Here is a 17829-nt window from a genome sequence, read left to right as displayed (position 1 = left end):
AATAAAAGCATTTTAGGAATAGTTCACTTTTATAACCTTCATGTTATATCTGTATCTGTATATAGAGAGATAGACCTATATATATGACCTTCATGTTATATCTGTGTCTATATCTCTATCCATATATAGTTTCATCCTATTGGTAAGCCTAAACTCCCTTAAATTTTTTTTTTTAAAGATTTTATTTATTTATTCGACAGAGAGAGATCACAAGTAGGCAGAGAGGCAGGCAGAGAGAGAGAGGAGGAAGCAGGCTCTCTGCCCAGCAGGGAGCCTGATGCGGGACTCGATCCCAGGACCCTGAGACCATGACCTGAGCCGAAGGCAGCAGCCCAACCCACTGAGCCACCCAGGCGCCCCTCCCTTAAATTTTTAAATGGTTCAGAATTACTTTTAAAGACTAATATAAATTGATAATTGGTTGAAAATTTCCTCTTAAAATATATTTGAGGGGCTCCTGGCAGGCTCAGTCAGTAGAGCATATGACCCTTGATCTCAGGGTCATGAATTCCCACATCGTGGTAATGAAGTCCCACATTGGGTAAGAAGTTATTTAAAAAAAAAAAGAAAAAGAAAAAGAAAAATATATTTGATGATAATGTGTGTGTGTGTGTGTGTGTGTGTGCATTTGAAAGATTTTTTAAACTGGATAAAGCATGTACCTAGAGTAAAATTCAAAAGCTGAAAGTAGGCTTTCTATCCATATCAATGCCATAGCCACCCTCAAGGAAACCACTGTTATCAGTGCCTTAGGTAGCCTGCTAGAGGTATTTGATCCATTCTCTTCTTTAATACATTTTTATACATGAGCGTACTACACATACCGATCTGCATCTTTTCTTGCAGTATATCTTGGAGATTGTTCCATATCCATATGCTTACTGAGTTACTTGTTTAAACAGCTGCCATGTAGTCCAGTATACACAACATAATCTCATTAAACAGACCCCGATTGAAAACAGTTGCTTCTTATTTTTGGCTGCACAGACAGTGCTGCAGTGAATGTTCTTGTACATACATCATTTTGACAGGTGGGAATATATTCAAGGGTAAACTCCTTAAAGAAGAATTCCTAAATCATTTGATACGGGCATGTTATGTATGTATGTATGTATGTATTCATTTTTTAAAAAGATTTTATTTATTTATTTGAGAGAGATCACAAGCAGGCAGAGAGGCAGGCAGAGTGAGAAACAGGTGGAGAGAGAGAAACAGGCTCCCCACTGAGCAGAGAGCCCGATGCGGGGCTCAATCCCAGGACCCTGAGACCATGACCTGATCTGAAGGCAGAGGCTTAACCCACTGAGCCCCTAGGCACCCCTATTTATTTATTTTTAAGTAGACTCCACACCCAGCATGGAGCCCAACATGAGGCTTGAACTCACAACCCTGAGATCAAGACCTGAGCCAAGATCAAGAGTCAGATGCCTGACCAACTGAGCCATCCAGGGGACCTGCTATGGGCATTATATATATATATATTTTTTAAAGATTTTATTTATTTATTTGATAGACAGATATTACAGGTAGGCAGAGAGGCAGGCAGAGAGAGAGGAGGAAGCAGGTTCCCCGCTGAGCAGAGAGCCTGATGCGGGGCTCGATCCCAGGACCCTGAGATCATGACCTGAGCTGAAGGCAGAGGCTTCAACCTACTGAGCCACCCAGGCGCCCCTGGGCATTTTATATTTAGCTAGATAATGCCAGAGAAATAATTCTGTGACTTAGCTGTGCTCCATTTCACTTGCAGACCTGGCCTTTTCCAAATATGTTAACCAGGCCCCCTTAATATGTTAAATTTTAATTTGTTAAAAATTTCTTTTAAATAATTAGTTTAAATTAAACTTCTTCTTTTTTTTTTTTTAACCAATAGGCTAGCTTTATGTTTTCTTTGATTTGGTCCATTGGAGCAAGTTGTGATACAAATGGTCGGTTCGTTTTTGATACTTTCCTACGGTCAATCATACAGGGAAGAGACGGATACGACCCAGTGCCTGACTCTGTGGGTAAATGGGAGTGCCAGTTTGATGAAAAAGGTCTGGTTTATGACTACATGTATGAGGTATGATATAAAATGTTTGTTATGGTAAGTTCTAAAACTCCAAGTATTGGATCGAAAGGCAGAACCGGGTTCCCATCCTAGTGATGTTTTGATCTCTGTGGTTGGCGTTTTTGTCCCTTCTCTTTAGTTTCTCCACCTTTAACTTATGGACCATGTAGATAAACTTTCTTTAGGGCTGTTCTACAGATTATAGACTTAAATTAAATCTATTTTCTCCACTTTAAAAAATTCACAAAAAGATTCTTTTAAACTGCAGGCATCTGAATAATCATTTGATTCATGCAAATTTTACTTCACAGAGACATAAGATCTGCAGAGAGCCTTAAGTACAACTTACTCTAAATCTCAGGCTTTACAGATAAAGAGGCAAGCCTAGGAAGGCAAGGGGTTAGCAGAACCAGGACTTTGAATCTAGCTCTCTTGACTACAAGTGTAGGAATCTTTCCCAACACCATGCTAATACAGAATTTTAAAAATATGACCAGATGGGCGCCTGGGTGGCTCAGTGGGTTAAGCCGCTGCCTTCGGCTCGGGTCATGATCTCAGGGTCCTGGGATCGAGTCCCACATTGGGCTCTCTGCTCAGCAGGGAGCCTGCTTCCTCCTCTCTCTCTGCCTGCCTCTCTGCCTAATTGTGATCTCTCTCTGTCAAATAAATAAATAAAATCTTTAAAAAAAAAAAAAAATATGACCAGAAAGAGAGAGTTTCGTCCTCATTAGTCACAGTGGGAAGACAATAAAATCATCTCTAAAACCAAAAAATCAGGAGGCAATAACATAAGCCTATCTTTGAGTTGGGGATGAATCCCCAAATGTCCAGCTTAAATAGGTAAAAATATAGTGGCTGGTGAAGAGAAAAATGAGAGTGGGAAACTGCTGTTTTTCTTAACCTCTTTAAAAGTTCTGACTCTAAAATATGTGCATATGTGGCAGAAATGAAATCTAAAACTTAAAAAATTAAGAATATGAATCACTAAAGAAACATGCAAAACTACCACCATCCAGACACATACCATATACATGTACAATTTGCCAGGAAATCGGAATTCTTTGATGTCAGCCATTACACTGAAGCAGAGGGATAATTAATCCAAAGAAAATTTTTTGTTTCTTAAATTGGGTGGTGGATTCATGGGTGCTTATTTATCTACTTTAAGATTACAAAATGTTATATACATTATTTTAGGTGAATCGTTACTACAAGATTTTATTATGATAAACTAAGGTTTTGAAAAGCAAATATGATATCAGTATGTTAGAGAGCCTTTCTGATATCAAGTACATTGTTATATTTTAAAACTTATGTTCTCTTGTAGTTGAAAAACCGAGGTCGCTGGCTCCATTGGAATGAATTAATTAAAAGCACTAATTTAGGAGAAAAACTTGTGAAGATTCAAGATATCATAGTCCCTACAATGGACACAATTAGATATACATTTCTAATGGATTTGAGTATTACCTATGCAAAGTAAGAAACTGTGTTATATGGGGCACCTGGGTGGCTCAGTGGGTTGAAGCCTCTGCCTTCGGCTCGGGTCATGATCTCAGGGTCCTGGGATCGAGCCCCGCGTCGGGCTCTCTGCCCAGCAGGGAGTCTGCTTCCCTCTCTCTCTGCCTGCCTCTCTGCCTACTTGTGATCTCTCTGTCAAATAAATAAATGAAATCTTTAAAAAAAAAAAAAAGAAACTGTGTTATGGATATGCATTTTAAATATAACAGTGCCTTTCTAATAGCATCATATGATTTCTTTCTTTCTTTCTTTCTTTCTTTCTTTCTTTCTTTCTTTCTTTCTAAGAGAGGGAGAGAATGGGAGAAAGGAGCAGAGGGAGAGAGAGAATCCCAAGGAGGCAGCATAGAGCCTGATGTGGGGCTCGATCTCACAAACCTGAGATCATGACCTGAGCCAAAACCAAGAGTCAAATGTTTAACCCACTGAGCCACCCAGGCGCCCTAGATCATAGGACTTTTTGAAGTAAACTTGGAGGTCACCCATTTTCAGATAACAGACCCTGAGGAACTAATTGACATGCCAATAGTCACCTCTGTTACTAGTGGAAAACCTAGAATCCAGATTTTCTATTGCCTACACCAAAAACTAGCAGCCATACTTTGGTGTCTTATATTTATTGTATTAGTAACAGCAGACTAAAAGGCAGTTGCTTACCTATTTATTGGTAAATAGGTAAGCATTCTACCTTAAATATTTTGTATTGCTCCTGAGTATCAACTATGATCCACATTCTCCCATTTAGCATTTCTCAGGTATGTCCTAAGCCAGTTCTTCATAACTTAAGATGAAGTGGAAATCTCAGACTTAGAAGTGCACATCAAAGATGACATGAAACTGATCAAAAGCCTGGCATGTGCTGTAGACATAGTCATACCAGCTTTCCTAATAACATTCTTGTTATTAGAGAAACATATAATATGCATGAATGTCATGATTTGTTTTTTATGAAGAACCTGTTTCTTGGGGTGCCTGGGTGGCTCAGTCAGTTAAGCAGCTGCCTTTGGCTCAGGTCATGAGCCCAGGGGCCTGGGATCAAGCCCTGCATCAACCTCCCTGCTCTTCTCCCTCTCCCTCTGCTGCCCCCTCCCGGTTGTGCTCTCTCGTTCTGTCAAATAAGTAATAAATAAATATTAGAAATAAGAAGAACCTGTTTCTTAGTGAATTTTCTGACAATTTTATCTTGTTTAATAAAACACACACACACACACACACACACACACATTAAAAAAAAAAAAACCGGGACACCTGGGTGGCTCAGTTGGTTGAGCAGCTGCCTTCGGCTTGGGTCATGATCCTGGCTTCCTGGGATCGAGTCCCACATCGGGCTCCTTGCTCCGCGGGGAGCCTGCCTCTCCCTCTGACTCTGCCTGCCACTCTGCCTGTGCTTGCTCTCTCTCTCGCTCTCTCTCTCTGACAAATCAATAAATAAAATCTTAAAAAAAAAAAAAAAACCACTTTAAATCCAGTGTAGTTACCATACAGTGTTATATTAGTTTCCCCGTGTGCAGTATAGCTATTCAGCCGTTCTGTACATTACTCAGTGCTTATTTGTTACATTTTTTCATTTCGAGGCTAATATTGAAAAGAAAAAGGCAGGGAATGGACTTGCATATTCTGAGAATTTGCAATGGTTCTGTGCCATGAACCATTTGCCAGAATAATGCTTTTTAAAAATTTTTAAAAAATTTTTTAGAATAATGCTTTTAAATGAATACATACAAATAGTTACAAAAGAAAGGACTTATTGAAATACATTAAAATATTAAACACATTTTTCTTCCATTTTTTTTTATTGTGTTATGTTAGTCACCATATGGTACATCATTGGTTTTTTGATGTAGTGTCCATGATTCATTGTTTGTGTGTTAACACCCAGTGGTCCATGCAATCTGTGCCCTCCTTGGTACCCACCACGAGGCTCGCCATCCTCCTACCCCATAGTCTCTCATGGCTCATCTCCCCCCTCTGGTTTCCCCCTCCCTTCATTTTTCCCTTCCTTCTCCTAATGTCCTCCACGCTATTCCTTATGTTCTACAAATAAGTGAAACCATATGATAATTGACTTTCTCTGCTTCACTTATTTCACTCAGCATAATCTCCTCCATTTCTGTCCATGCTGATGCAAAAGTTGGGTATTCATCCTTTCTGATGGCTGAGTAATATTCCATTGTGTATATGGTCCACATCTTCTTTATCCATTCTTTCTGTTGAAGGGCACCTTAGCTCTTTCCACAGTTTGGCTGTTGTGGATATTGCTGCTATGAACATTAGGGTGCATGTGCCCCTTTTCACTGCATCTGTATCTTTGGGATAAATATCCAGTAGTGCAGTTTCTGGGTCATAGGGTAGCTCTATTTTTAACTTTTTGAGGAATCTCCACACTATTTTCCAAAGTGGCTGTACCAACTTGCGTTTCCACCATTAATGTAAGAGGGTTCCCCTTTCTCCACATTCTCTCCAACATTTGTTGTTTCTTACCTTGTCAATTTTTGCTATATTCTAACTGGGGTAAGGTAAGGTATCTCAATGTGGTTTTGATTTGAATTTCCCTGATGGCTAATGATGTTGAACATTTTTTCATGTGTCTGTTAACCATTTGTATGTCTTTGGAGAAGTGTTTGTTCATGTCTTCTGCCCATTTTTTGACTTGATTAACAGATTTGAGCTATGGTAGTAATACATATGCTGCTTTACTGACACCTTAATACAGTCTATGAGTGGGTCTGATGCCTTTCGTAATTTCAAAGGAATAATAAGTGTAAGTGATATTTTTGAGATATCTGTAACCATTGTAATATTTAGAATAATATCTGTGATTTCTATTAATGACAAAGACACAGGTACGATTGATACAATTGCTCCATTTTAGTTAAGATAGTAAAAGTAAGTATATAACCCTTTGTCATCCAAGTTTGCAGGTTCTCTGAACACTGTCTAAAAATTTCTTCTATTGGTCCCTGGGCCCCCAGTTCAGCATAGTATCTTATTTTAAAAATTTTTTAAATAAGTAACTTTCCATAAGGCAACTGTTAATCAGACTGAAACATGTAGGTGAACTTTCAGGGGCCACTGTAGTTCTAAAAGAACTTTAATTTTATGTTTGTACTTCGATGATAATTTTTAAAATTAGTATTACCATAATTTCGGTCACTTAGATGACCTCTGGTGCTCAGTTTTAGCTCCAGTACTTGTGTTGTCTTTGTGTATTGGGTGATGCCAAGTTATCCATTAAAGGGTCAGTATTACATTTTTAATCAGTAAACAGTATTTCTAAACTGGAATTCCCCAGAGTTCTGTGATCGTAAATTCAGAGGATTTTTTTCCTTTTTAAATTAATTATGATCATTCAAGAATGAGAAGCCCTGGGGCGCCTGGGTGGCTCAGTGGGTTAAAGCCTCTGCCTTTGGCTCAGGTCATGATCCCAGGGTCCTGGGATCCAGCCCCGCATTGGGCTCTCTGCTTGGTGGGGAGCCTGCTTCCTCCTCTTTCTCTGCCTGCTTCTCTGCCTACTTGTGATCTCTGTCTGTCGAATAAATAAATAAAGTCTTAAAAAAAAAAAAAAAGGAATGAGAAGCCCTGCCTTGAGGCCCCACTGAATGGAGAATTCCTTAGAGTTTGCTTTTGGACAAATGATTCTAAAGGCCATTCTAAAATGCTATTTTAGATTCTAAAGTTCTATCACCTAGTTCTGTCACCTAGTTTTTGGTAACTCTGAAACAGCCTAAACTGGTCTTAATGTCATCTTTTTTGTCTCTTCCACACTGCACCCTCTTGCCTCTACCTCCAAATAAAAAGTGTGAATACATTGCTTTTCTAAGGAGACAAACTTTAGCTTTCTTTGCTGAAAAGCAAAACATGTTATTACTTGCTTATGAGTGTTTTTGGAGTATAGAAATGTTACATCTGTCCAGATAATAGTTTGTTACTACTAAAGTCTCAGTAAAAGGAAGTAAAAGTGTGTGCCAATTGTCACTTTCACCGGTCTCACATGAAATAACAGTGGTAGATTAAAATGTGAATCTTTAGATGAAGGTGATTTCATTACTTCAGTTTTCAACAAATTTCATCCTTCTGTAGTAGAAATGGTATTCTGGCTTTTTCTCTTTTTTAATGATATGTTCATTGTTTTCATAAAGGCCACTGCTTTTCGTGGGTCCGACGGGTACAGGAAAATCAGTGTATGTGAAGGACAAACTAATGAATCACTTGGAAAAGGACCAGTATTTCCCTTTTTATGTTAATTTCTCTGCACGGACCAGTGCCAACCAGGTTCAGGTTAGTTTAAAGCCAGAAACATGGGTCCATAATTAACATTTTTGGGGTTTTTTTTGCCTTATTTGATTAGTGTTTAAAATTTGTATATTAAATAAGCAGCTGTGTAAGTCTTCTATAAGTTTAAATGAAATTTCAGAACCTTTGTTTTTGGCATTATAACTTAAGTTTTAAGGACAGGGAGCCTGGGTGGCTCAATTGTTAGGTGTCTGCCTTCGGCTTGGGTCACGATCCTGGGGTCCTGGAATCGAGCCCCGCATCAGGCTCCCTGCTCAGCAGGAAGTCTGCTTCTCCCTCTCCCACTCCCCCTGCTTGTGTTCCCTCTCTTGCTGTCTCTCTCTCTCTCTGTCAAATAAATAAATAAATAAAATCTTTAAAGAAAAGTTTTAATGACAAAAGTTCAAGAGAACATTTAAAAAATCTTATGTTCCCATTTTTATTCATTAAATTCCTGAGGTATATTTTAAACATATCTATTTAAAAAAACAAAGGATAAAAGACACACCAATTAACTGACAATTTCCAAGAGCATGTAATGTTGGAACCACATTCAAGGGAACATTTTTGCATTAATACTGGATTATTGAGCTTTGTCATCTTTTTTATAAGCCCAAGAAGAAGCCACAGTTGCTTTCTTAACTGGAGAAGAGACTGGGGGGTGGGTAGAAAAAGAGTGAGAACTTTCAATTGTTCTTCTAGATTCTCCTAGACGATCCTTCAGGACATTTGCTGCTTACTGACTCTCTGTCCATGAAAGGTCTTTCAAGCCATGGACTGTTGTATGACCTTATGTGACAGGAATCATGTGGTTGTTCATGCCCTTCTTTGTGCCAACTTGAAAGTTCTACGTGAGACCTTTTCTAGTTACTATTCTAATCATCCATGCCTAAATTCATGTCCATTCTCACCTGAATTATGGGGCTCATTTCTGGTTTTTTAAGCCTGTAGAATTCCCTTAATTTCAAAATCTGACAAATTTAGATCAGGGTTTTTAGATGTTGAGTAAGTTAAAGTTAATAGAGATGTTGGGGTATCCAACAAGGAAAATATTTTGTGTTTGTATGCAATATAAATATGCATGTATATAATAATTTTTTAAGGAATTTTTTTTATTAGAGCATGTGCATGAGTGCAGAGAGGGGCAGAGGGAGAGGGAGAAGCAGGCTCCCTGCTGAGCAGGGAGCTCAACATAAGGTTCGATCCCCAGACCCTGGGATCCTGATATGAGCTGAAGACAGACACCCAGGCACCCCTGTATATAACAATTCTGAGTGCATAAAAGGATTTCAATAAATGCTCTTTGATATTGAATAAAAGGTTTGATATCACCCTAAAAATGAGTAAATGTAAACACACACATAATGCTTCCTGACATTATTTCCTTATATAGACTGTAAATTCTTTTTCTCCTGGTGTTTAGAATGGCTTTAAATATTCTTCTTCTTCTTCTTTATATTTTAGAATATTATTATGGCTAGACTGGATAAAAGACGCAAAGGAGTTTTTGGACCACCAATGGGAAAGAAGTGTGTAATTTTTATAGATGACATGAATATGCCTGCATTGGAGAAATATGGAGCTCAACCTCCTATTGAATTGCTACGACAATTTTTTGACTGTGGGCACTGGTAACTATTTAACTGGAGTTTTAATTAGCCATGCTGAAATCATTTTTGTTCTCTTTTTCAATTTTAGTTTCTCACATCAAAGTAATACATTTTTTCAAGGTACTGATAGAAGAAAATGGTTATTCAGATTTTCTTATATAGAAATTTTTGGAAGACTTTTCTGTACTTTTTTATGACATTCTTTCCTGTGAATGTGTGAGTTAGATTACTGGGATGAATAACCCAGTATAAGAAATGAATTTATCCAATAATGGAATAAGTTCTTTCCTTTTAACTATTATTTTCAATCCTTGAAAATAACTTACCGATTATATCTTTCAAAGTACTATTCTCCCAGAGTGGAGAACTTGTGGGTAGGCTTCAACCATAATCATAATCAGCATTCTATGTTTCTGCCATTTTAAATTCTCTGTATTTTCTGTGACTATTCGGGAGTACTGTACCCTTGAGATAGCTTGGTTTTGACATAAATTCCATAGATAACTCTTCCTCTCCCTTCATTCCCATTTTTTTTTAAAGATTTACTTATTTTAGAGAAAGAATGTATACACGTGCTGTGAGGGGAGAGAAGTAGAGGGAGAGAAACTTAAACAAGACTCCCTGCTGAGTGCAGAGTCCAGTGCAGGGCCAGATCTCATGACCCAAGAGATCATGACCTAAACCAAAATCAAGAGTGGATACTGAACTGAATGAGCCACCTAGGCATCCACGCTCCATCCCATTGTTATGACGCTATAATTAGTTACCAACATGTAAGACATTGTATCTTTTAGTTAGGATTTAATAGTTCTTCATTTCCTCCTCATATATACTTTTCTACTCCCTAGTATACATGATTTTTTTAAATGTAAGGTAAGAGTAGACTAATTTTGAAGCTAAGTCATATTTCAGAAATAATTTTTGTTATTCCTTCATTTTGTTATTACTTTTGTTATTACTTTATTATACCTGGGACTCCTGCCTTCAGGAGATAACTACTGTTAATAGTGTATTCCCTATTCTTTCAAGGTTTTTTTCTTTCTATACAAACATATTTTTATTTAAAAAAGTAGACTCCTATTACACAATGTTTTATGACTTATTTGTACCTGTCCATATTGTTTATCTCATTCTATTGGCTTTTTATTTTTTTATTTTGTAAGCTTCTAATATAATTTAATTGTGTGGATCCTGCCATAATTTATTTAACAAGCTCCCTCTGAAAGTTATTAAGATTATTGCCCAAAACCAGGTCATATTTTCATACTTCCTGTTAGAGGTACTGGTAAAGACTGACTATATAGATTTCTCCCATGTGTCCTGCCCCCTTTTTGTAAGAACTTCAGTGTTAAAAGACTTAATGGCCTATCAGTAATAAGCACATTTTTGATCTTAGTGGTTCCAGCTAAATTGAGCCATTTATATATTTCTTACTTTCTTTTTAAATTTTTAATTATTTATTTGAGAGAGGCAGAGGGAGAAGGAGAAGCAGACTTCTTGCTGAGCAGGGGTCCTGACATGGGGCTCAATCCAGGAACCCTGTGATCATGACCTGAGCTGAAGGCAGATGTCCCTATATATTTCTTTCTCATTAAAATTTCTTTCAAGCTTTGTTGTGCCCCATTGGGTCTCTTTTTAACAAAAGTGTTATAGATACTATTTAGACATTTTTACGTGCTCTGGCGATCTGAGATGTAAAAATAAAATCAGGACTTCACTGTAAGTAGTATGACTGTATGATTGTTTTGAACTAGAACAATTATGAACATAAAAGAGGAGTATTACTAATAATTACTCCAGTAATTATTAGTAATAATAATTATTGGACAAGCCCAGGAGAATTGTCCTAGGCAAAATGGGACATGTGGTCCACCTACCTATTATCAGCTACAAACAGGAATAATCTCTCATCCACGCTTCTGGATTTGGAGTGAGGAGAGAACAAGCAGAAAGTCAAGTTGGAAAGAAGTGTAGGAAAGAATGGGAAGGGCAAAAGGAAGGGACATTCTAGATGCCCAGAATTTGAGCAACAGACTCAGTGTCACTGGAAAGAGAAATAAGAGTGCCACTTTAAAAAATGTTCTGTCCAGGGGCACCTGAGTGGCTCAAGCAGTTAAACATCTGACTCTTGATTTCAGGTCAGGTCATGATCTCCGGGTTGTGAGACTGAGCCCCACACCTAGTGTGGAGCCTGCTTAAGATTCTCTCTCTCCTCTCCATTCCCCACCCCTCACCCCGTAAAAAAAAAAATCCCCACCAAAATCGAAAAACGTCCTGTCCCCAGACTGGTGACTGCCTGAGGCAGGGGCTGGGGGGTGGGTAAAATAGGTGAAGGGGGTCAAATGGTATAAATTTCCAATTCAAAACGAATAAGCCATAGCGATGTAGTGTACAACATGGTGGTTACAGTTAATACTATATTGCATATTCAGAAGTATCTAGGAGGGGCGCCTGGGTGGCTCAGTGGGTTAAAGCCTCTGCCTTTGGCTCAGGTCATGATCCCAGGGTCCTGGGATCGAGCCCTGCATTGGGCTCTCTGCTCGGCAGGGAGCCTGCTTCCTCCTTTCTCTCTGCCTGTTTCTCAGCCCACTTGTGATCTCTGTCTGTCAAATAAATAAATAAAATCTTAAAACGTATCTAGGAGAGTGAATTTTGAAAGTTCTCATCAAAAGAAGAAAATTTTGTCACTATATAACGTGATAGATGTGAAGTGGAATTACTGTGATGATCTTTTCACATACAAATATCGAGTCATTATGTTATATACCCAAAACTAATCTTACATCAATTATACCTCAATTTAAAAAAATAAAATATATTTTTAATTTTTCTATTCTAAGCATTTTCTCAGACTCTTTCTTTTAGAGAAGCTAAAATCAGATTAAGTTTCTAGGCAGTTCTACAATTCATCCCATCCTATTGGCTTATAACTAATGGCTTTGATATTTTTATGTGCTTTCGAGGTATGACCTTAAGGACACAAGTAAGATCACCCTGGTTGACATCCAGCTGATTGCTGCCATGGGCCCTCCAGGTGGTGGAAGAAATCCAGTCACTCCCCGGTTTATTCGACATTTCAACATCTGCTCTATTAATACCTTCAGTGACGAAACTATGGTGCGAATCTTCTCATCAATTGTAACATTCTACCTGAGGACTCATGAATTTCCTCCAGAGTACTTCTCAGTTGGGAACCAGATTGTCAGTGGGACAATGGAGGTGAGCAAATACTGTGATACAAAATATTTTACTATTGCACATTTTTCCCGTTCTTTTTTGTTTTTTAATCATTTTTTCCCCTTAGCCATTTATTTTGGTCTTCAGTGTCAGAGAAGCTGTTAAGAAGGTGTGAGAACAGAAGATCATGGGTTTTGAAATCAAGAACTCTAACTGGGTTTGAACCTTGACTGCTATTTCCTAGCCATGTGGCCTAGAGAAAGTAATTTGACCTTCCAGAAACTCAGTTTTTTAACCATTAAAATGAGAGATAGCACCTATTTCACAGTGTAGTTCCAAGGAAATCATGTAGAGTCAGTATCTGCCACACTGTAAGGGTTTTCCTAATTGTTAGGTTTCTCTCCTGGTGTTCATTAATTGTCTCTCTCCTTCCATTCTTCATGTTTGTCTTTAAAAAGAGAAAGGGTCTTCTGGCTGGCTTACTTGGTAGAACATGTGACTCTTGATCCTGGGGTCATAAGCTTGAGCCCCACGTTGGGTGTGGAGTCTACAAAAGAAAGGAGGGAAGAAAGAAAGAAACAAACAAACAAACTTCTGCAGCTTATGAATACATACTTTTTTTTAAAGCCATACCAGATAATTTAGTAGGAGTAGCAGTGAAATTAGAAATAGAGGGGTGAGAACAGAACACAAGATGGCCCAATGGCTTTGCCTTATTCAGGGTGTGTTATCTGCCAGGTCTCGGAGGCCAGAGCTAGCCTCATCACTAATGGTAAAAGGAAAAACTGTATCTAAGGTAAGTGAATGATGGTGTTACTAAACTAAGCTTTTCTGGAGCCCTTGATGAAGTGGGTTAACTGTGGGATCAGTGCCACAAGAAGAACAAAAATTCCTAGACTCATCCCATTGGTTTCTAAGAGCACTGTGTCTGTCTAAAGTGTCCCCCCTTGTTCTGTTTGTGCTGTTAAAAAGAGAAAATTTGTGCTGTTAAAATAGAGAAACTATGAGCAAAGTAATAGTGCGTTCAAATTACAATACTTATTTTGATACCAGAAAAGTGCTTCTATTTATAAAATATGATTTATGCGGGTGCCTGGGTGGCTCAGTGGGTTAAGCCGCTGCCTTCGGCTCAGGTCATGATCTCAGGGTCCTAGGATCGAGTCCCACGTCGGGCTCTCTGCTCAGCAGGGGGCCTGCTTCCCTTACTCTGTCTCTGCCTGCCTCTCTGCCTATTTGTGATCTCCCTCTGTCAAATAAATAAAGTCTTTAAAAAATATATGATTTATGTATTTTGGGTATCTCCTGGAAAAAGAAGGGAGTTGGTCAGGCAGAATGGGATCAGAAAGGATTTTTTTTTTCTTTGAAGTATTTGAGACCCACCATGTGGAAGCTATGGGTGGGGGAGGGGGATGAATCATAGGACACAGATAAATAAAAAATAATTTTACTTGGGTTTTGTTTTGTTTTGTTTTTTGCAGGGGGGCTATATTATAAAAGATTTAATTTACCTTCCTTTAAACATTAAACTTTATTTGGTAAATTCAGCATATAGTAAAATCGTATTTTATTTCTGTATGATAGCCAAGTACGATGAAGAAGCGGCAAAGAGAAAATAGGAGTGAAGGGAAGGAAGGGAATACATCAATTTGTTTTAAGTCAAGGGTAGTCAAAAGGAAATTGTTTCATCCACCCCTTCATTTGGAATGCTTCTGAATGAGTTATCTTGGTTTCACTTTCTACTAAAGTTTTTGCTGATTACTTAATCCCAGGTCATTCAATATTAAATGGAAAAACTATAATAACTGGGAGATAAAAGCATTGTCCCTTTTGGGGCTTGGATGGAATCTGGTAATTTTAAGTTCCCTCAACTTCATAATGTCTCTTATAAACCAAAATAAAAAGCTAAATGTCATGCTAGACTTGGTACTATACAATTTTCCAAACCAATATAATCTGATAAATTAATTATTGTATAGAAGATACTGTTTGTTACATGACTTTGCTTATTATAATCATTTTATTTTTGCTTTGTTGCTTTTTTCTTATTCAGATATATAAACGATCCATGGAAAATCTTTTGCCCACTCCCACGAAGTCTCATTACACTTTCAACTTGCGGGATTTTTCCCGCGTCATCCAGGGCTGCTTACTGATTGAGAAGGAGGCTGTGCAGAGCAAGCACACCATGATCCGCCTCTTCGTGCACGAGGTTCTCCGCGTGTTTTACGACCGCCTCGTTAATGACCATGATCGATACTGGCTGTTTGATTTAATCAAAGCTGTGGTAAAGGACCATTTTAAAGAATCATTTGATGGTATCTTTTCACATTTGAGGAAGGAGAACACCCCAGTGAGTATATTTAGGGATTCTAAACAAATTAAAATGGCACAATAGCATGGGTTATTACAATCGACTTATCTTTTAAAAAAATGCAGTTGTTTCATAACAATCATATTTTTTTAAACTTTCCACATCGATAGGTATTTACTTTGAGAAGATTTGTCTTCAGAGAAATTATGTAGGTAATGCAGAAGTTATTTAAAGAATAAAACCATGGGGCGCCCGGGTGGCTCAGTGCTTGAGCAACCCCACTCTTGATTTTGGCTCAGGTCATGATCTCTGGTCCTGAGATCAGCCCCAAGTTGGGCTCTGCCCTCAGCGCAGTTTGCTTGTCTCTCTCCACCCCCCACACCCTCCCACTTGCTCTCACTGTTGCTCTCTATCTCACTCTCAAATAAATAAATAAAATCTTTAAAAAAAAGAATAAAACCGTATATGATAGGGATTGAATGATATAATGAGTGAAAAGTGCTTAACACGGTGACCATCCCTTAGTAACTACTCACTCAGAATGACTTTTCCAGTCCCTGGAGGGGAAATTTATAGGACAGAAAAATTTCTGTTCTTTTTATTTTTGGTGGATACAATGTAACTTCAGGTATTAATTTCACAATATGTTGTCTACTATCTTAATGTTTAAAAGAATTATTTAATTGACAATCATCCTATAACCTGGACAAAACAAAATTTTATTTAACGTTTTCTTAAATTTATAAAATATAAATTTTGTAACTTGTTGATTTCTATTCCATAGATAACTGAAGAGAACTTGAGAAATCTCATGTTTGGCGATTATATGAATCCTGACCTTGAAGGAGACGAAAGAGTTTATGTTGAAATTCCAAATATTCATCATTTTAGTGATGTTGTGGACCAATGCTTAGATGAGTATAATCAAACTCACAAAACAAGAATGAATCTTGTCATTTTTAGGTACCTACATTTGGTACTGATGGTAGAAATTGCTATTTGTACAATTTTTCTGTGAAATATTTAAAATGTGCCAAAAAGCATAAAGAAAAATGTAGTGAATAACCCTGTACTGATCACTTAGCTGAAGACATAAAATATTAGCAATTTATTTGAAGCCCCTTGTTTAGCCTCTCCGACTGCAGCGTCCCCATCATATCCTCAGTAGTAAAAAGAAGCTCGCGTGCTTCTTTGGACTTTACTACCATGTATGTTCCAAAACATATATATGCACAGTTCTATTTTTGCATGTATTCTTCAACTTTATTCTCTGTTGTTTGTGAGAGTCACCAAAAAAAATGAATTTTTGCTACTAACACAATGTAGTTGTTTTTCTGAGACAGACAGACTTTTAGGGGACTTCTGGTTTTTGCAATTACAAAAAAAGATTTGAATACTCATGTCTCTTTGGGTACACGTGTTAGAATGTCTGTAGGCTATATTCCTAAAAGTGGAATTATTCTGTCATGGTGTGTAACAATACCATCTTCACCTTCTACTTTCCTAAGTTTGGCTGAAATGTCTTCAGAAATGATTATTTAAGAGCTCCTATTGCCCCTCACCCTTGCCGACACTTAGAATTGCCAGGTGTGATAAGTATTGCCAGTCTAAACGTGAGTGGAATGTTATCCCACTGTGACTCCAATTTTAATTCCCCTAATTACTAGTGAGTCGGGCTGTCTTTACTGAAATTTCTAATTTTGTAAAGACCTGATTTTCTGTTTTTCACCTATAAAGCCCAATATTAAAAGACTGAAAAAAATGTTTTTAGTAAAAGCAGGAATGTGCTTCCAGTATAAGTACTTAAAATTTCATCTTATTTTTATAATTTATATTCCCACCAACAGTGTAGGAGGGTTCCCCTTTCTCCGCATCCTCGCCAGCATCTGTCATTTCCTGACTTGTTGATTTTAGCCATTCTGACTGGTGTGAGGTGATATCTCATTGTGGTTTTGATTTGTATTTCCCTGATGCCAAGTGATATGGAGCACTTTTTCATGTGTCTGTTGGCCATCTGGATGTCTTCTTTGCAGAAATGTCTGTTCATGTCTTCTGCCCATTTCTTGATTGGATTATTTGTTCTTTGGGTGTTGAGTTTGCAAAGGAAAACTAAGACACAACTTCAGGAAATGTAATATATAAATTTATAATTTATATATTACATTTCCTGAAGTTGTGTCTTAGTTTTCCTTTGCATCAAATGATCCAATTCTAAATTCTTTTGAAAAACCATACTTTTTGGTGATTACCCCTTTAAAATTGGGATAACATACAGGAGAACAAAGTCCGTCCTTCCAAGAATATAAAATAATAATTGCATGTAAATATACACTTGCATTCCTATTTTCAAGTATAATAGTATTGGTATTTCGTAGGTATGTATTGGAACATTTATCACGAATATGTCGAATTCTAAAGCAGTCTGGTGGAAATGCTCTGCTTGTTGGACTTGGAGGCAGTGGTCGTCAATCTTTAACTCGTCTGGCTACATCTATGGCAAAAATGCAGATTTTCCAACCAGAGGTTTCTAAAAGCTATGGAATGAATGAGTGGAGAGAGGATCTGAAGGTAAAATTAGGATGAACCCTAGTGTCTAAAATAATATCAGTGCCATGAAGAGAGCCAAGCCATACAGCTGCGTGCTGAATGCATTGGGGATGAGAACAGTGTTACCCATGAGCAGTTACTGTGCATGCTGACCCCCAAGTGCTTTTCATACGTTATCTTGTGGGGAAGGTATGCACAGCAGAGCAGGATTTATAACTTGTCTTATCCGCTGCTGCTGCCGATTCTATCTTTATTTCAGTTCAAGGAGGTCTTGTTTCAGACAAATGTATGTTTTCCAGGAGACTTTCATATGAGCCCTGGCAATGATGATGATGTTCATGTTGTCC

At 37.8% G+C, this 17829-nt stretch overlaps 1 protein-coding gene across 4 annotated transcripts in view; it reads left to right on the top strand.

Moving 5' to 3' along the window:
• Positions 1–17829, top strand: part of DNAH12 (dynein axonemal heavy chain 12) — a 221501-nt gene that overhangs the window by 108426 nt on the left and 95246 nt on the right. For all 4 annotated transcript variants that reach the window (XM_059161254.1, XM_059161256.1, XM_059161257.1 and 1 more), the window contains 8 exons: positions 1871–2059; positions 3375–3526; positions 7705–7843; positions 9302–9468; positions 12411–12666; positions 14675–14974; positions 15720–15898; positions 17311–17503. In XM_059161254.1, coding sequence (XP_059017237.1) covers positions 1871–2059; positions 3375–3526; positions 7705–7843; positions 9302–9468; positions 12411–12666; positions 14675–14974; positions 15720–15898; positions 17311–17503 — 1575 coding nt within the window. The remainder of the gene's footprint in view (positions 1–1870; positions 2060–3374; positions 3527–7704; positions 7844–9301; positions 9469–12410; positions 12667–14674; positions 14975–15719; positions 15899–17310; positions 17504–17829) is intronic.

The sequence above is a fragment of the Mustela lutreola genome, chromosome 2 (genome assembly GCF_030435805.1).
Source record: "Mustela lutreola isolate mMusLut2 chromosome 2, mMusLut2.pri, whole genome shotgun sequence".
Taxonomy (NCBI): Eukaryota; Metazoa; Chordata; class Mammalia; order Carnivora; family Mustelidae; genus Mustela; species Mustela lutreola.
This window is presented reverse-complemented; position numbering and strand designations above follow the sequence as displayed.